Source organism: Eublepharis macularius, chromosome 10 (assembly GCF_028583425.1).
Source record: "Eublepharis macularius isolate TG4126 chromosome 10, MPM_Emac_v1.0, whole genome shotgun sequence".
NCBI classification, from domain to species: domain Eukaryota; kingdom Metazoa; phylum Chordata; class Lepidosauria; order Squamata; family Eublepharidae; genus Eublepharis; species Eublepharis macularius.
The window spans coordinates 95,987,950-96,008,268 of NC_072799.1; the positions used below are offsets into that span (position 1 = coordinate 95,987,950).

General features: G+C 46.6%; 1 protein-coding gene across 5 annotated transcripts in view; it reads left to right on the plus strand.

Moving 5' to 3' along the window:
* The first annotated feature begins 531 nt into the window (after window positions 1-531).
* The window catches only part of RFC1 (replication factor C subunit 1), a 117,659-nt gene continuing 97,871 nt past the window's right edge, over window positions 532-20,319 (plus strand). For 3 of the 5 annotated variants that reach the window (XM_054989808.1, XM_054989811.1, XM_054989810.1), the window contains exons 1-4: window positions 532-608; window positions 5,194-5,313; window positions 6,370-6,445; window positions 9,485-9,601. In XM_054989808.1, coding sequence (XP_054845783.1) covers window positions 606-608; window positions 5,194-5,313; window positions 6,370-6,445; window positions 9,485-9,601 — 316 coding nt within the window. In that variant the 5' untranslated portion in view covers window positions 532-605. The remainder of the gene's footprint in view (window positions 609-5,193; window positions 5,314-6,369; window positions 6,446-9,484; window positions 9,602-20,319) is intronic. The other 2 variants (XM_054989809.1, XM_054989812.1) reach the window with 2 other exon arrangements.

Below are 20,319 nucleotides of genomic sequence, written 5' to 3' on the forward strand. Positions count from 1 at the left end.
CCCCGCGGTCTCGCGGGGCCCGAGGGCGGTTGGCCGCTCTGCTCGGGGCGGGGGGGGGGGGGTTGGCCGGGGGCGCTGCCGCCGCTGCTGCTCCGCCGAGCACCGGCTCGTGAGTTCGGGGCCCGCCCCTGCCCGGCCCGCCGCCGCCGCCTCCTAACTCCGGGGCGCGAGGCGCGCGCCACGACCCAAGCGCCGCCTCGGCCTCGGCCGGCCGGGCCTTCGGGGCATCCCGGGACCGCGCCGCCCAGCGGGGCCTGAGGGGCCGGCGGCAGGGCCTTCCGGCGCCCGCTCCTCCGGCTCCTCGCGGGCGTGGCGGGCCCGGGCGGCCCAGAGGCGAACACTGGCCTGGGCCCCCCCGCCCCCCTCCGTGGCGGGGGCGTCTTGCCACCCTCCCGGCGGGGACACCCCGCCCCGCAGCCCGGGAGGCCAGCCGGGCCCGGCGCTTCTGCCCCGCCCCCTCTCTGAAGCGGCCCCGCCCACGCCGGCCGGGCAGCAACGCGCATGCGCCCCGCGCCTCGGGATTGGCGCGAAGGGGAGGCGCGGGAGGCGGCAGCGGCCTGAAGCGGCGCGCCCGGAGGCGGCCCGGCTCGGCTTGCTCGGCCAGCATGGTGAGCGCGGGCGGGGCGCGGGGGGGGGGAGTCTGCTGCTGCCCGGCCCCGGTGCCCCCCCCTCCCTCCCCCCCCCGCCGGGCTGCCGCGCGGCCCTTCTGCCCGTCCAAGGGGCCCTCCGCCCCCTCCGCCCCGGGGCTCGCCGGGAAGCGCTTGGATCGGGGCCCCCGTGCCCGCTGTTGAGGCAGGAGGCGCCGCGGAAAGCAGCCCGGGGAGGGGGGCCGGGGGCCAGGGGCCGGGGGCGGGCGCATCTGCGCTCGGGAGGGGCGGCGCCAGCAGGGCCCTGGGCGGGCAGCGGCGGCCCGTGGGCGCGGCCTGGGGTGCTGCGCCGCGTGCCTCGGGGGCGCCCGCGGGGAGACCTCTCGGGTCCGCGGCGCGTGGGCGGAGGAGCGCCAGAGCCCGGCGGCGCCCGCAGGACTCGCAGGAAGCCGCCTCGGCGCCGCGGGGCTCCGGCGCTTCCCCCCCGCCGCGGACGGACCCGGGCGGCGTGAGGGGAGTCGCGCCCGTTCCCTGCGTCATGTGACCAGCCGGCCTCCGCGGGCGCGCCTGCGCGCCAGGTGTGCTGTCTGTCTGTCTGTCACGTGTCTTCGCGCGCCAGATGTCACCGGGGGGGGTGGGGGGTGGGGGGCGTGCCGGCGAAGGCAGCCGCGTCTTCCCGACGGCGATTCTTATGGTCCCGGCAGCGCCTGAGTTTCCCCAGAGCAGCGGCCGGGATTGCTTTCCAGGCGCTGCGGACCCATCCCTTGAGACGGCGTGTTTGCTGTGCGGATCCCTCCCCGGGACGGGGCAGGGCAGGGCAGGGCCGCCTGGAGAAGGCGCCTGGGCTCTGTTACGGCGGAGCACTCTCCCCCCCCCCCCCCGATTCCACGTTTGTAAAAGTGGAGCTAAGGAGCACCTTGTAAGACACTTTGGGGTCACTGCTGGGGAGAAAAGGGGGGTATAAAAGAAGTAAATAAATACCTTCATGAGTGATATGTCTATGTTTACGCATGGAAATGATGCAAGAACATGTTCTATAAATGTTGTAAAAAAAGACCTATGTAAAGACCATCACACTTTAAATAATAGTAAAAGCACATATCTATGCAGCCTTCTAATTGTGTAGGGGTCTTTGATGCTGCAACAGTTCTCAACCTAGGGAGGCATGGGCCTGGCAGAAAACGGGTAGAAATCCATCAAGAGTCCTGTGTAAAAATAAAATATAATAAATGGGACATTTTATCACAGAATAGTTCTTCACATGCATGTGCATTGTTTCGTATACAGAAATAATATCTGTACAGAAACAGATGCTGTGGTTGTTCTGCTGGAGTTAAGCCGTACTAATTTTTACATTCAGCAGAAAAGCATGAAAAACAGAGCTCTTTATGGATTCTGATTTGAGAGCTAGGATTCTGGATTGCTGTCGGGTTTTGCCTGCCTGAAAGTGTGATCCTAAGCAGAGTTGTATCCTTTTAAGACCATTGACTTTAATACGCTTAGAAGGATGCAGTTCTGCTTTGGGGCGCCGGGTGAAATGCACTGGCCTTGGTGGGATGTAGTGGACAGGGGTACTGAAGAAAGGGCGGATTGCCGTGGTTTTTACTTGCAGTCTTGCAACTGTATTGGTGGGATTTCTTAATGCCATTTGGAAAGATGGTTGTGAATTACTGCTCTTCAGTAAGCTCTGCAGGTTGCCGCAGAACTAGCAGCTGGTTGTATTTCTTAAACATTATTTAAATAACTGATGCAATTAAAAAAATTAATACAAAAATCCTAGCCATCCAGCTGACACGTTTGTACTGTTTAGTATGGTGGAAATTAACAAGATAACAAGATATTGATTATCAAACGGTACGGTATTATAGTACGTGCAAATCACAGCAACAGACAATACACAGTACTATGGTTCATAGCCCCTGTCCCATTCCAGCACATCCCCCTGAACCATTTCTGTGCAGTTTCAGTACGCATGCGCGCTCACACACACGCACATTCTCACACACAAATAATTTGTGTACAGAAAAATTTTGTTCATGGTCATGTTGTTGCAGTCATAACTTTGCTATTGCCTGAGAAGGGAAGTGATGCAGCACATGTACAAACTAAGCTGGAGAACAAGGCCCTGCTAGAGTGCCGTCCTCTGGAATCGCGTGCAAATACTTTGCTTTCCCCCCTACTGATGGGTGAGTAGATCCTGCAGAAGGCCTTGCTTCCAAGGAAATACCTTCAGGCGTTTCCCAGAGAAGGCGAAAGGGAAAAGCGGTAGCTGGGCAATCGTTATCCTGCAGGCCACACTCTTGCGTCTCATAAAATCCACTCCAGTTGCTTTTTTGTGCACCTCTTAAAGTGGCTGCTATTTAAGATGGCAGCTGTCTCTAGGGAACGAGATTGTGAGCAGGTATGGAAGGACTTAGATGATTGTTTTCCAAAAAGAAATTGTTTTTTAAAAAGTATTTAGAATAAAGAAGTAAAGTACTTATCCTTGCCAAGTTTGTAAGTTAGGCTCCCCCCCCCACTTTTCAGCCCTTCTATAATACCAGCGCTTATAATAATCAAAACGCTGTTATGCTGGAAAAGTCCTGGGTGCCCAGTAGCTTAAGTACTGAAAATGTATGCTGTAGAAACTATTTTTGAGTATTTGCTAGCTTTCTGTGCAAGGCTGGTACCTCGTTATTGGATGCTGACTGCTGCATTTTTGTTCTGTTACTTAAGAACTGGAAATGCTTTTTCAGCCCTTGCTATGTTAAGATAAATAGGAGGACCATTTGCTATAATTGTATACCTTTTTGATTCTTGCTAACATGATGGAGTTTTATGATGTAAATTATGCTAAGTAAAAGTCCATTTCAATAAGCTAAACATTCTGGTAAAGATCACTTGTCTTATGTCCCTCTCCCCTTCCCATTTTTAAGCTTTTAAATTAACCGCTAAAGCTGTATATCTAACGACAGCTTGATCTGCAGTTGTTAGTAGGCAGTCTTTAGCACTGCGCCATGAAAAGCTTCCTCTGCATTTGGAGCCGTAGTAGTAGAAAGTTTGCAGCCCTCAATCCAAGATTTTTTGGATTCTGCAGGGGTTGTATTTATAGGTTTGTAATTTCAGCTTTTTGATGCGCTTGCTTAATTTTGCTGATGAACGTGGAAGGGTTCTCTTCTTTACTAATGTGCGAGGATGTTAATTACATCTTCAGAAATCCCTTTCACTCTTTGATGCTGTCACCCCCTAAAGAAACGCTTTGGTGCCTTTCTTTTTGCGGTCGTTTCTGGTTGATGTTGTCCATCAAGTTCTAGGCTGCCTTTTCAGTTGATTGGCTTTTTTCTTCAAGATGCCTTGAGGAAAAAAATCCTAAATTTAATCAGTTTAATTTGTAATCACCAAAGAGTTTGCTGCTACTTTGGGGTTTTGTTAATCTTGATAAAAATAGTGCATGCCTCACAGACTGACGATCCTTCCAAAATGGATTGTGTTCAGTACCTCATAAGTATTTCTTTAATCACTGCAATTATCAGAAGTTGCTTAATACCAGCCTGGCTTTGGAAAGATTGGGGAAGGATATAAGCTTGCATTCTTTTGTTTGTAAAACTGATGCAGATTAGGGTCGCTATTTGGTACACATTTAAGAATAAGTTCTTTTGAACTCTGTGAGTAAACATACCTCAAATCAGGTTGCAGGGTAATTAAGTGGCTATAGAGAATTGTATTGTTAAACTTCACAGGCGATAGGGGCTTCTGTCACAATCACAAATTTTAGAAGGCTCTTAAATGCTAAAATCAGAAAATGTAACATTTCCTTTGAAATACAAGTTTAGGAAAGAAAGTTCGAGCACGCTTGTGGTGTACTTTAAATAGTATTTCTACAAAATGTAACCAGAATTGTTGTTTTTTATATAAAATGTAACCAGAATTGTGGTTTTTTAAAAAGCTGCACTTTTACTGTTTTATGGGTTTGGGATGCCCAGCTTTGGCAGCTCGCCCGCCATGTGGTTTGAGCCTGCCTGTAATGCATATAATGCATTCACGCTTTTTTGGCATGTTCATCTACTTTTCTGTCCAAGGGTGTGTGGCCCTTATAAATCTCGCTCAATGTCCCTGTTCCCTGCTCTCCTTGACAAGCTTGGGGAAACCTTGTCAGGTTCACAGTCGCTGCGAGAACTCCTGTCTCCTCGCCTCTGTCCCCATGGCTGCCACTGTGGCTCTAAGGAGGGAAAGGAGACTTTCCTCCCTTGAAGGGGTGTCGTCCGCTCTGGCACTAGCGTGGTTTAAAAAGCAACGGGAAGAGCATTGATGAAGAGCGGGCTGGATTGTGCTGGATGCCGTATGTCCAAGTATTTTGTTTTAGAATCAGAAAAAAACCTGTTGATTTTGTTTCTCGGGAATATATTTAAAGATGTGAAGAGTCTTTCTTATGAATAAGCCCTGTGAATTGTGGGCTTCAGACAATGATGTTGCATGGAACGCATTCAAGATTTTAGCCTAGTATCACAGCATTAAAAGTATTTGGTTTCAGGCTTTTATAATCCTACATAGCTATCTTAGCAATATCTCAAAATACATGATCACAGAATTCTGGCTTTTTAAAAAAAAACCATTTTATTTTCATCAGGATATCCGGAATTTTTTTGGAGTTATAAATGTAGGAAAGAAACATGAATGTGACACTGCCAGGAAGAATGAGAAACCCAAAGACAAGGAAGGCGAGAAGGCAAAATCAAAGGAAATCAAGGTGGGTTTAATCTCTCTGTTATAACATTTAAACCTTTTTTTTTGCTAATAATCATATTTGCAGTTTCTCAGCGGCTCCCACAATCACTTTACTAGGTTTAAAAAAAAGAAGCAGGGGTCAGAGAACTGCAGGCTTACTCTGTGTCCCAACTTGGGCTGTGGAGCAGTGCTCTGCCCTGCCTAAAGCACAGATGGAGGCAGCGGATTGCTGCCTCCCCCTCTGCTCGCCTTTGCCCTTTCTCCCTCCGTCCAGCTGACGAAAAGAACTGGCATGTATGAAAATGTCTTTGACAGAATCAAACTACTGCTCCACCTAGCTCAGAACTGTGTGCTTAGATTGGTGGAGAATCTTGGACGAGGATTGTTTCCCAGCTTTTAAACTTAAAAAACAAACCAACCTTGAGATGCTGTTATTGAACTTTGTTGCTTTTTCACATGAAGCTTCTGCTCTGCTACTCAGCTCGGAGTCGCTAATTGGTGGCAGTTTCGTTAGGGTGCTTATCTCCCTTGCTAGGAAGAGGGTTGCTTGAGGTTTACTGCCCCGGAAGCCTTGGTTGATTGCTGTGGGTGTCGAGAGTTGCGTGGCTGGTGAAAAGGCAAGAACTTAACCTTATTTCATGTAGGAGATTTTTATTCTACTTCGGAGACCAGTGCAAGGCAGCTCAAAGTTTCTTAAAAAGTGTAGTAAAACTCCGTAAAATATCAGCATAAACAATATTAGGCAACGCCTCTTCGTTGGGTCAAAACCTAGATCTAATTCTAAACATAGATTACTTTGGGTTAAGATATTAAAATGGGAAGCTTGCTAATTCTGAGCGGTGCACATCTTGTCCTTGCAATACGAGACCCCATATTTATCACTGAGTACATTTTAAGAGGTAACAGTCATGTGACTTCAATGAGGGATGTTGATTGTATGTGACAATGTAGTAAAAGTTGGTCCAGTACAAGATAATTTTATTTGATTTGTACTTCTTGAGTTTGTATTAGATAGATAGATATGGGCTAATGTTAGAGGAATTGTTTTAAGGAATAACCAGCGAACTGTTGCAACTAGGTGAAGTCTTCACCTCCTGAAGATGTTTCCAAACAAAGGCAGGTTACCAAAAAGAAGAGGATAATCTATGACTCAGGTAACATTTATGATTGTTTTATCTGTGCTGTTTTGTGTGGGTGTAGTGAAAATAGCTAACATTGCGTGGGTGCAGGCGAGGATTTCTGCTGTTCTTACCTGCCGATGTGATGCTGCCTCAGAACGAGTCAGACGGGAGCCCCAGTCCAGCCGTCTGTACTCTCTCTTATGGCTGACAGCAATTTTCCAAAGTCTCAGGCTGAGCCTTCCTTAGCCTGTCCATTCTTTTAACCTAAGATGGTAGGAACGGCGCATGGGATTTGCTTTATACAAAGGATGTGCTTTAACGTATGAGCTACAGACCTTTCCTGTATTTTTATTTCTTGAGCATCATTATTTCTAGCACAAAACTGTTAAGATTGAAAAACTCTGTTTTATTTTTCCATAAGCTAATAGATATAAACACTTTTTGAGGAAGGATTTTAAATAGAAGCTCTGGGTATCCTGTCCAGCAAAACGATGTACGGGTGGCAGAGCTTCTTAACCAGAGCTGTCTGGGCCAGCAGCCCCCCATACGTGCCTCGGCCCTGGAGGGCGAAGCCGAGGGGAGCAGTGGGGCCAGCAGCCTCCATCAGGAACGCTGCAGGAGGTAGAGACAGGGGCAGGGAAAGCTGCCCAGGAGAGGCTGCATCCGTCTGTGTGGATCTCAGAGGAATTATTGAAGTCCGGCAAACGGTGTGTGCTCCTGGGCCAATCTGTATATCTCTGAGAGGTTATTTTATCTAGGTCAAGCGAATTGTGTGGAAAGCCTGAGTGAAACTTATGTCTGTGTAGATGAGAGTGAAGTTTTGTGTGAAAAACAAGTCTGTGAGACTGAGTCTGTAAATATACCTTTAAGAAGACATAATTGTTTTTGAAAACACCAAACTTAGGAGCTATTCTGAAACCAATGCAATTATCAAAACTCTGCAGTCATCATGCTAATGTACTTATAAATAAATGCAACTTAAAAAAATGGATCCCTTTCTCCCCTCACAACCACCCTCGCTTGACCATTCTGTTAAACTACCATTTATGTCAAGCCTTCCTATATTACCAGTTCAGCCGAGGAGGTCTAAGGTGAACACTTTTGGTGGCCCTGAAAACCTTTGGGAAGCAGCAACATATAGGTCACAGACACACAAAAAGGAAGGTGTTCGCGAGGTAAACGCCTGGGTAAAGTAGAGGGCACCTGTAGTTCTCTGTGTGTGGAAATATAAGGAGTGTCGGTTGTGACACGAGCCCGCCTGAGGTAAAAGTTTAAGGTGACTTAAAGAGGAGCTGAATTAAAGGTCCAGTGACAAAGGTTTTAAAAGAAGACAAAACAAATAATTACATAGCAGTTTTCATCTGAATTGCTGAGCAAATAAATTTCAGTGGGCTGCTAGGAGCTTCAAATAACCAACCCTGGAGGGAGAGTCCTGAATCACCTAGAAAACCTCCATCTGTTTTTTTCTGATTTCTGGAATTTTTTTTTAGTCTAGAGCATCCACTGTTGAGTCAAAAAACATTTGCTCTTTGTGTTAAGACAATTTTTGGATCTTTACAGGGCACTTTTTTCTAGCTCTGTGGGGAAGGGACAGAGCAGTCTGGACCAACGGGGGAGAAACAGGCCAAATAGCGCACCCTTCACGCACAGCTAGTGGCCCAAGCTAAGGAGCCCATTTTGGTGAAGTTTCCTAGAAGCAATCTTTACCACAAGAGACCAGTTCATAAGACTGCAATTGCTTCTTCCCTAAGGCCACTCCTGGTGAGCTTGCATTGACTCTGGTGAACTCGGCGACTTCCTCGCTCGTGTTCTTAGTCTGTGTTTCTGCAATCTTTACCACAAGAGACCAGTTCATAAGACTGCAATTGCTTCTTCCCTAAGGCCACTCCTGGTGAGCTTGCATTGACTCTGGTGAACTCGGCGACTTCCTCGCTCGTGTTCTTAGTCTGTGTTTCTGCAGAGCTTTGGTAACGCATGTCAGTTTAGGACCTTGAATCCGCGACTGCCCACCGAATACGAGTGGGCTGAGCAGTATAAAACCATTCTCCTTTGCCGGTGGGCCACATGCAGCCATTGCGGGGTGGGTGGGAAGGGGCTGCCTAAAATCCCAGATTCCCCCCCCCTCCATTTGTAGATTGTCTGTTTAACCATAGGATGTGCTACTACATGCAGTAGCCATTAATTAATTATATGTGCTATACATTTAGCTCTTAAGATCAACCTTTTTGCTGATTTATTTCCCACACAGTACGTTGAAGAGATCTTTCAAGAGAAGTGCTTCTGTAGTCTGTGAGGGTGTAGCATTTGGTGATGTGATTCATAATTTTATCATTCAGAATTTCAGCACTTGAAGTGATACTTGCCCTGCCTTTGATGCCACTTTCCAGCAAAAAGAACTATGTATTCTGTGTGTGCTGAGAGCATCGTGGTGCAGAGTGGTAAGCGGCAGTACTGCAGGCCAAGCGCTGCTCACGACCTGAGTTCAATCCTGGTGGAAGCCGGGTTCAAGTAGCTGGCTCAAGGTTGACTCAGCCTTCCGTGGTCGGTAAAATGAGTACCCAGTTCCCCGGGGGTAAAGTGTAGATGACTAGGGAAGGCCATGGCAAACCACCCCATAACAAAAAGTCTGCTATAAGGAAACGTCATTATGTGACGTCCCCCCATGGGTCAGTAATGACTCAGCGCTTGCACGGGGGACTACCTTTACATTTATTCTGTGTATGCAGTTTTGTCTGTTACTTGTTGCTGATTTATGGGAAATTGGCATTTTGTTAGTAGATTTCTGGTCCCAGAAATATATCACCGAGACAACTTGCTTTCTTTGGTGAAGCAATACATGTGAGATTTCTGTTTAGTAGAGAACTGTTGGCCTGCCTTCCGCTGGCACAGATGAGCTTCCCGGCATCACATCACTCCTAGCGTGGATCAGTCGCAGACATAGTTCCTAGCACAGATTAGGGGGAAGCCTTACTCAGAGTTTCTTAAGAGAGCATAGGAACATAATTGCTTTTCTGTGGTGGCTTTAAGTTTGTATGGACATGAAATAATTGTACTATTGTGTTTTAAATGCAGATTCTGAAGATGAGTTACAGTTGGTGAAAAAATCTAGGAAGTCACCAAATAAAAAACAGTCTTTAAAACCTAGTAAGTTTCTAAAGAAGGACCCTGTGGTTTATGTTTCAGAAACAGGTAATCTTTACTCCATGTAACTGCTTATATATTACATTATATATTGTGTGAAACCAAAGACTGCTGCTATTGACATAACAATTGCATTTAAATATACTAATGAATCCTAGTATGTAGTAGGGGTGTGCATCCCAAAAAGATTTGGGAAAACCTGAATCCTGAAGTGGCAAGCTGCTTCGGGTTCGAGTATTTAAACCACTTTGGGATTATTAGGGAAGATTTGGCCAGTGTTTCCTATGGGATATGTCGCTCCCGGGTATCTGTGGGCCTGGGGTGGGGCATATTCTTTCCTAATAACCCCAAATTTGCAGGGCACCCTTTCCTAACCCTCATGACCACCCAAGTTTCAGGGAGATTGGACTTTGGGGGGGTCATATTATGGCCTCCCCAAAAAAGGAGCCCCTATCTACCGCCGAACTCCATTGTTCCCTATGAAGAGCCAACTTTCACATCAGAGAATCACAGTAAGAACATTTTAATTTAAAATACATAAAACCATATGAAGCAAGGGACACTTTTGCAACTAGAAGTAAACTGAAGCCCCCCCTTCATATAACCAAACTGATGCAAAGGGAACAACTTCACACCAGAGAATCACACTAAGAAAAATCCCCCCTTCCCCTCAGAGAGAAAAAAATCACTCTCAAACCAGTCTTCTCCAGGTGCAGGCATCAGGTCCTGTCAAGTCCAGGTCCATTTTGCTTGCAAAATGCCACCCTCAGCCACCTAGGGGAACACTCCCCCCCCCAATTTTCCCCATAGGGAACAATGGAGGTTGTTGGTGGATGGGGCACCTTCTTTGGTGGGCATAACATGGCCCCCTGAAGTCCAATCTTCCTGAAACTTGGAAGGTCTTGAGAGGACAGGTAGGAGTAGGTCCCCTGCAAATTTGGTTTTATTTTGCTTGCAAACTGCCACCCCCAGCCACCTAGAAAGCCCCCCTGTCAGCGGAAGCACTGTTTCCTGTTGGCTGAGGCTGATTCAGGAATACCAAAACATCCCGAATTGGGCCCGAAGTGCACGTCCCTAGTATGTAGTATGAATAGTTTGCTATGTAAAGGATCTCTCATGATCTGCTTTTAAAAATAAAAGATTTTTTACTTCAACTTTTGATCCATGGTTACGCAAAAGAGGATTGTGGGTACGTGGTCCATACGCTAGTATAATAGCTGTTCTGGTTGAGTTAGAAATAGGGGTGTGGCATGCTTAACATGGGAGAGATCCCTGAAAGGCCCTGGACTCAAAATGTAACTGTCCACTGCCCCTCCTGCCTTTGCAGCAGCAGGCAGCCTTGCCAGGCCCCCTGCCACTCGTCCTCCCCCTGCAGCAGCCTTGGGGCAGCCCTGCCTCCTTCCGAGGAAGGCAGGAGGCGTGGCCAGGAGCAGCTTGGCTGGCAGAAGGGCTGCAGCGGTGTTTGCCTGGAGGGAACAGGCACCAGAACGGCAGGCAGGCCCAACTGGGCATAGGGCAGGCAAACCAGCCCCGGATCAGCTAGAAGAGGAGGGGCTCAAGGGCTGACACAGCCCTTCCCGGGCCATTCAGGGAGGCCTGGCCAGGGTTGGAAGGAGGCCGGGGGGTGGGGCAAGGGGTGGGATTATGCTGTTTGGGAGACAGCTCTGGAGAGGCTGGTCTCCTCAGTCAGGAGACGGAACCAGGTGTGGTGCATCCTCCTTTCCTGGACACCTGCCAATGGCAGCCAGCAGGACGGCAGAGGGCCCGTCAGCTGGGGTTGCTAACACGGGAGGGACCCTCACAGTAGCAGTAGTTCGCAGGAAGTAGGTCAGCAAGGGAAAGAATCTCGCTAGATTGCGAAGGAGCGGCTTCTGCTGTGGAAGTAGACAGAGAAACGACTGTAGGGTACGTTTCGGACACAGTCAGTAGATCAGAAGAGAAGATACTGCCGTAAACAAGCTGGATATAGTTCTCCGGTAGTTGAAGTACACCAGTAAGAGCAGATTTATGTGTGAATATTTTTCTCTCACATTGTTTCCATGTTTCCTATGTGTTTGCTGAGCTCAACAGTGTTTCTTTCTGAGCTAAGGGCAAGTTACGGTGCAGCCGTGATGTCCTGTGTCACACAGATCTCTCTCTCTCTCTCTCTCTCTGAGTGTGTGCTTTGAGTTTGAAAGACAGAGAGTGAGCGTATGCGACACTTCATTTCCACGTGTAATAATAGCCTGTTAGCTTAACTCTTGTTTTACTTTAACTGCCAGTTTTAAGATTTCTGTACAGCAAGAAGCAAGTTATGTGACAAGAAGGGTTGCCAGGTTTTTACCTGGAGAGTCCAGACAATCCGGTATTTTCTTAGACTGTCGGGGGGAAAATGGAATGAAAACACCAGGTACCCTCCTCCTCCTCCTCCCCCTCCTCCTCCTTCCCTCCCCCCCCCCCCGTGCTTCTAGCAGCTGGCCTCTGCAGCTGGGGTGCTGGAGAAAGCAAGCAAGCAAGCAAGCGTGCCCCTCAAGGAGAGCGGAGCCTCGTGCTCCTCACCCCCCCCGCCTCCCCTCCCCTCCCATGGGTGGAGTAATGATGCCACGCCCAGAGGTGACGGCATCGTGCTGGGGCCATGCGCGAAGGTCTGTCTTCAGGTGTGTTGCAGGGAGGAGTGTTACTCTGACTAAATCTGGCAAACTGTATGAGACCTTAATTCTGTCTAGGTCAGGCAAACTGTATGTGCACCTGGGTCAGTTTGTGTGTTCTGTCTAGGTCAGGCAGACTGTGTGGAAAGGCCTGTGTGAATCTATGCGTGGGTGAGATGAGAATTTATTCTGTTAGTGAAGATCTTTGTGGAAAATTAATCGGAGTGATTGAGTCTGTGAATATACCTTTGAGAAGATAACAGTTGGTTGTTGTGGGTTTTCCGGGCTGTATTGCCGTGGTCTTGGCATTGTAGTTCCTGACGTTTCGCCAGCAGCTGTGGCTGGCATCTTCAGAGGTGTAGCACCAAAAGACAGAGATCTCTCAGTGTCACAGTGTGGAAAAGGTGTTGGCAGGTCATTTGTATCTACTCAGGAGGGGTGGGGTTGAGTTGAGTCATCCTGTAAGAGTTTCCCAGGGTGTGGAATGCTAATGGCGGGAGGCTTCACTGTATCCTGAGGAGGTTCTTTTGCATATGGATTGGTGCTTGATGTGCTAATCTTCTCTGCAGGGCTATTGTCGGGTGTAGAGTGTTTTGTTAGCCTGGTGTTAGCACATCAGTAGCGACCCCCTCACCTCTGCAGGAGTATACCGTATACCCTGCAGCTGTGGACAAGTTTACATCGGGACCACAAAGCGTAGCATCCAGACAAGAATAAAAGAACATGAAAGACACTGCAGACTTGGACAACCGGAAAAATCAGCAGTGGCTGAACATAGCCTAACTCAAACAGGGCACAGTATCTTATTCCAGGACACCAAAATACTGGACAACACTTCCAACTACTTTGTCAGACTGCACAGGGAAGCCATTGAAATTCACAAGCATAAGCAAAACTTCAACAGGAAAGAAGAAACCTTAAGAATGAACAGAGCATGGTTTCCAGTTCTGAAAAACACCAGGCTAACAAAACATTCTATCCCCGACAATAGCCCTGCAGAGAAGATTAGCACATCAAGCACCAATCCATATGCAAAAGAACTTCCTCAGGATACAGTGAAGCCTCCCGCCATTAGCATTCCACACCCTGGGAAACTCTGACAGGATGACTCAGCTCAGCCCCACCCCTCCTGAGTAGATACAAATGACCTGCCAACACCTTTTCCACGCTGTGACACTGAGAGATCTCTGTCTTTTGGTGCTACACCTCTGAAGATGCCAGCCACAGCTGCTGGCGAAACGTCAGGAACTACAATGCCAAGACCACGGCAATACAGCCCGGAAAACCCACAACAACCATCGTTCTCCGGGTGTGAAAGCCTTCGACAAGATAACAGTTGTTTTTGAAACCACCAAGCTTAAGAACTATTTTGAGACCAAAACACTTACCAAACCTCTGCAACTTACATACTTATAATTTCTACTTCTGTTTAAGCCAAAAAATCCCCCTTGTATCTCACAGCCTCTCTCATGCACTGACTGTTCTGTCAAAGTATCATCTGTAATAAAAAAAAAACGATTGGCAAGTATCTCCTTGTGTATTACAGTCTTTTCTTGCTATCGTTTTCCATTCACCTTGTGCAAAATCAAGCACGTCTCTCTATGTAAAGAGAGAACGTGCTGCGTTTAAGATTATACGAGAAGCCCTTCTGAGAGTTAGTTCAGCGGCTTCCTTGCCTAGAGAAGTTCTCCCCCTCCCATCAGGGAGGCTTTTTAAAATTCTCGCTAGCTGCAGATTACTTTTGCTTCTGTCCTTGAGATAAGCTGTGCTGTGTTAGCCAGGCTTCCATGGCTGGACCTTTTTTTTGTGTGTGAGTTAACTGGTAATTAACTTTGCACCTGTGGATGTGGGTTGTGTGCCGAGAGCTGCAGACCTTTTTGCACCAAACACCTAATGGTCAGGTGATGCTGTCAAGCTGCGAACGGATTGGTGGTTCAAGGCCTGCCCCGCTCTGGTTCCTGCTTCCAACCGGTATAAATGGACTGCTGGGAAAACATGGAGTCTGAGCGTGTGTTGAGTGTCCACGGCAGACACCTACCCTGGCCTTTCGCTTCTGGCTTCGTTTTGCTTCTGAGGGGCTGAGGCTCCCGTCTTTTGCTTTTGCTGCTTGTGGAGCTTTACCAGGGACTTTGCTTGCTACGTTTATGGAACCAACTTGCTTTGCCTCCTGAGGAATTGCTGTGGCATGTGGAGCTGCTGGCTATAGATTTCTTTTTTTGTTCTCACATTTTGTCTTGTGCTTGTGATAACCTTGCACTCTAAATAATAAAGATTTCTATTTTTTACCCTGTGTGGGTTATTAAGACTCTGAAGCCTCACAGCTATAAAATCCTTGCTGAACTCACCCTGTGTGTGCTTGTGAACCACCTACCATACAAATACTCTTTTGCTGTGAACTCTGCCTGCAACGGTATTCTTGCAAGGTAGACTTTGCTTTGGCTAATTCCGTAATAGGCTTTGGAGCTTGCTCCCTGACTCCTTAGCCTAGGGATAGACTGGGGAGCTGGTGGCAGCTTGACTTGTGTGCAGTTGGCAACAGGACCCTCCAGGCAGCCTGTGCCCCGTCCCCTCAGCTGGGCTGGGGCCCAGGGGCCTGGAACTCCTTGACACTACATGTTAACCACTTCTGTTTAAATGTCATTTCTCTTTTAAAAAATCTTTACCCCTCTCATCTTTTCTTCTTGTCTTATATCGCTATTCAGAGCTTCAAGAACCAAAATAAACAAGAGGGGAGACAAAGGACATTCTTATATTGTTCCTTTTTGGATTTCACATGGTTTTGTTACATCACCATTAACAATTACTTTTGCAGATTGTAAAGTATAGATTTGATTTTACCCATTTTATAAAATTTTCTCCAAAATTCGTATTTTCTAAGACCGTGAACAGAAACGCCCAGTTCCAATTGTCAAATGCTTTCTCTGCATCCAGGAACATCAAAGCCGTCTGCCTTTTCATTATGCTTCTCAAAGTATTCCAAGACGTCAAGGACAATCCTGATAACTGTCCTTCATCTGCCTCTTTCGTAAAAGTTCCCATCGGTCTTCCTGAATAAATTCTTGCAGAAATCTTTTAAGTCTTTCCATTAAAATGGTAGTAAAAATCTTATAGGTATTATTCAGTAGTGAAATTGGTCTATAATTTTTAGCCGACTCAACATCAAATCCTGACCTTCTTTGGGTATTAATGTTATATTTGCATCTTTCCCAGATTCTGGCATCTTGAAATTCATTGTATTTTGTAAATGTATTGATATCTCATCCTCAACACGCTTACAATAGAGGCCGGATAAACCGTCTGTCCTGGCGCTTTCCCCAGTGTGATTTTTTTGTAGCTTCACTTACTTCCCTGATTGTTATAGGTCCATTCATAGACTGTCTTTGTTCTTCTGAAATCTCAGGTAGATTCTGTTTTCTGAGATACTCCTCTGTTTTCCCCAACAAAACATCTTGGCTTTTATACACGTTTGAATAATATTTATAAAAAACTTTTTGAATATCCACATTATCTGTTAATAACTTATCTCCTTCCTGTATCTTTCATATCATTTTCTTTTCTCTCTCTTAATTTATATGCCAGCCATCTGCCCAGTTAGTTGCCAGTTCAAAATTTCCGTGTTTAATATAATTCAGTTTCATTTCCATTTCTCTTATTGTTAACATAGACAGCTGTTGTTGCAAAATTCTTACTTGAGTGATTTTTATTATTACTAGGAGCAATTTTTAATTCCTCCTCTTTTCTTTCGATCTCTACCATGATCTTTCGTATTTTCTCATGTCTCATCTTCTTCACCTTAGCATTGTTGTATTAAATAACCTCTCATTAAGGCTTTGCTTGCGTCCCTGACCATTTTCATATCAGTATCATTGTTTACATTAAGTTCAAAGAAAACTTAAATTTTTTCCCTCCAGCCTTGACACTTTTTGCAGAAGAACTTCATTTAATCTCCATAGAAATGTATTGGGCTTCCTTTTGTAACTCATAATTACTGGGTTGTGATCTGAGAAAGCCCCCTGCCATTTTTTGACTCTGCGTTGTATGGGCCCAGCAGCCAAGTGGTCTCTGGTGGTGGTTTGTAAGCTGCGGTTCTCAAATGATCAGCAGTAGCTTGGAGCTGAAAGCACACCGGCCTCCGCTGAGCCCCTGGCTGGGGGCACGTCTGTCCTCCCCCCCACTCCCCCTTTCTCTCCCCCTCCCACTGGCTCCTCTCCGTCCTCTCACTCGCGTGTTTTGCCTCGCCTGCTATTTCTCCTCCTCCCCTTGTCAATTACTCCATCCCACTCCCTGCAGTTTCTGTGTTCTCTGCAGTCCTGCTTTCCCCCTTTACTTTTTTTAGGTAGGTAGGTAGCCTAGGTAGGTAGGTAGGTAGCCTACCTACCCTTTACTTACCTCTTCTGTATGCAGTAGCAACCCAAAATGCTGCATGAAGTTTCTTTTTTTCTTTAGCAAGATCTATGCACAGATGTTGCTGTTCCAGTTCCAGGAATTTTAACCCACCTATTGAAAAAAATGTGGGGATTTTCCTGCAAATCTATGGATTTCCTCAGTTTGTAGGAAAAGTTCCATGATGTGTGCATGGCCCCACTGTGTGGATTTCTTGATGTGTACTCTGGGGCCAAGGTGGGAATTAGAGGATGATGTACTAAAAACATGGACTGCAGAAACCAGGGGGTGGTGGTGGGGGTGGAAACTTGATTTATGCTACTTATGGAGACTGAGGACCACTTCTTAATATTCCTGTTGAGGTCTGGATTGAAGGTGTATGGTTTTCTAGTTTCATGATATCCATTACAGTTTCTATAGTCTTTTCATAAACTTTCTCTTAGAAGTGTGCCCAGAGGCAGGGTAACGTATTACATAATCACTTTAGGTGGAGCAGTCAGTTTTCTCAGTGTTGACATATCAGAAAACATTGGTCAAGGTTGAGTGTAAAGAAGCTCAATTGTAGATCAAGGTTACTCTTATCAAGCAACTGTAAACACACAACAGGGCAAGGTAGACTTGGGCTGTGATTAAAGCTTGTGAATGCAAGGGTTAATTACTTTATCTGATGTCCATGCTGATCCCTGAGTCAGGGGTGGTTTGTCCCTGACTCTGAGCAGTATTTTGGCAGCCAGTTAACAATGTTTTCACCTGCATGCCTACTAAAAGCCAAGGATACAGTCTGGAAGAGATTAGCAGCCCAGAATTGCTGCCGCTCTGCTCCATGGCCAACCAGGTCTAAGCATGGCCTCTGATATCTAGGGACACAAAACATCAAATGATTAAACAGTAAGGATTCATCTGCTGTTTATATATTGTTGTAAATATTTCGGTGTTTCCCAAGGCTGAGAAAAGTGTCAAAGGGTTATCTGCGCCGTCCAGCTTTGTCTGTTTCTGCGGAATGTATTTTTCGGTGCTGACATTAACTGCCTGTGCGCAAGACCCAACACCAGAGCATTTTCACATTCGTTAACAAAAAGCGGTAGCAGAGCTGATCGTACGTAAAAACATGGATGTGGGCTTGATAGATCATGAGCTTTTGAATGCTTAAATAGAACATTTCTGATAGTTTAAATGGTTGCTTTATTAAACACAATGTACATTCCTTCTGAGGTCCATTCTGGAGTATAGACTTCCACACCTGGTAATCTTGAGGATTTCAACATTTTTGCTAATCCTCAGCCAGCTCAGGATTACATGACCTCCATCGCTAAATTTTGTATCTCCTAAATTGGGTTTAATGTTTGGTTCTTGAAGTAAATGATCCTTTTATTTGGCAATTGTAAATCATACCACAATGAAGATGACTGTGCTGCCTCACTCCTGCCTTTTGTGTTGAGTAGTGACTTAATATTGTCCACCTCAGAACTCAAGGGCTGGTTGGGTGGGTTCCAGAACTTTCTGTGTTGTGTGTCTCTGATTAGGACAGTTGTTCTGTTGAAGACCACGTTGACCGAAAGAACAGTGTCGTATCTCCTAGGAGCCTTCTCTGCCATTTTAAGAAATAAACTTTACAAATAAACTACAGAATATTCTGGTTTACAACACACCTTATTCAGGATGGGTAAGGAAATTATCAAAATGCAGATAGGGTTGGGTTCATTCTGGAGCTGACTGATTGTGACATCACTCGTAAAAATTTAAGATAGTAGCAATGGAAAAATCTGTCTTTTTTCCTGCTGCTATAGTACTTTTCCATATGGTGAAAAGCTCAGGTGGTGTGAGAGAGATCATGTTTTGTCTCTTGTGATGAGTTTGCCATTTATCTTGCAGAAAAATTACTTAGATCTGACTTCAGCTGGAGTCTGTCAGGCTGCTTTGATTTCCCTCTTTGATGCCTTGCTAGCCTTATGCTTTATAGAGTGAGTTTGTTTGTTTATGTCATTTATAGTCCGCCTTTCTCACTGACACTCATGGTGGATTACATAGTGTGAGATTAGTACAATTAGCGGCAAGGACAAGGGCAGGCATTTCCATACAGCATCAGGTACATTACCATAAACAATGTCATTGGGTAAATGAATATAAGTTTACAAAGACATAATATTAGCAAGGATCCAATATGGGGTTGAAGAAAGTCTGAAACAGAACATAATATGTTCTAGGACTGGCATTAGACAGCACGAAGCAACAGATAATATGTAAGGGCAACAGAGTGGTTCTCCTTCTTGTTCCCGTTTCTGATCTTTATCAAAGATGGCACAGGAGCCTTGTGGGGAGGAAGGCTGGCAACAGTTGCCACCTCTCCTCCCCACGAGGCTCCTGTGCATTTCACCATTCAGGAGGAGCAGCTTTCCCCATTGTGGCAACACCAGGTTAAAATGATTTTATGAATATAATAGACGTCAATACCAGAATGCCAATCAATGCCATCTTTGATGAAGATCCGAAATGGGCTCAAGAAGAAGGACCGCTAGACCTGCCAGATGGTCACCTCTGCTGGGCAATAATTGGTGCCCTTTACATCACCCTTTGATGAGCTGTGCATAACTGACCGTCTTCCATGGACTTGAGAGCTCAGTGTGCTTGGCTTTGAGGGCGTATGCCTTGTACTGTGCAGTTTATGAAGTGGTACTTTTCTCTGCATGAAGAGTTGCAACATTGTAACATTGTAATTGATGCATACTAGGACTTTGAACAGGCATTGGCAATATTGTTTCTATTGACCACTGACGCTTTAAAGGTGCAGTACGTAGGAATTATGAACGGATGATTATACCCAGCACTTGCACTTCCTGTACAGTTCTCAGGGGTTGTCTGCCTGCGTGTTATTAATGTTCTTAAGATCTTTCTCACTCTTCGTCAGGCCTTTGATCCATAAGAGACTCTCTTTTCCCTGTAAAATGGTAAACAAAACTCTGTTTAAGAGGTGCTCCCAATTCTCCACCAAGATGACATGGATGGATGGCTACTGCCCGGGGGAGAGACAGAACATCCCAGCCTGCAAGCATTGCAAAAATCTCCCCCCTAGGCGCGAGCAGAAAGAACTACAAGGCTCTCAGCCCTTCGACCCTGACTCCGGTGGCTTGGGTCCGACAGCGTCACCAGACACCAATGAACTCGAAATTGAGTCCTCCGACGCCTTCGGAGCCGACTTCGATGGCCCAGGTTAGACGCCATCATCTGACTCTGGAACCCAGCGTCTGACCAAACACCCTCAGACCTGACAGTATCATTCCATGTTGGAGGGTGAGTCGAGAAGTGCGGATCTGATATCACTCGCGACCGACTCTGGTCTTTGGACCACGGAGCATGGATCTCCTTGCCCTCCTTGTCAGCTGGAACCGAATGGGAGCCTTGTCTCTGTTTTTGAAATTCTTCTGCGACTAAAAAGGAAGATACTGGGCGATTGAAAACGGACGGCCAAGTATCTTGCTTCACCTTGTACGTGGCCTCCACCCTCTTGGAAATTGCTGGCAATTCCGCAGGTTTCTCCCAAGTCTTCAGGATCATCTCATCCGGGTTCTTGACGGTGGGGAAGCCAACTGAAGCTGTGGCATCAAGCCTGCCTAGCAGTTTGCCAGAAGCCTTGGGAGCCGAGGATGACAGATCTAGATCACGTGCTTGTGCCATCCAAGCCATCTGTTCCATGTACAAGCACAGGTCTTCATAAGGTGACCCAGATGATGGTGCCACGTTCTCATCCGGCGATGGCTC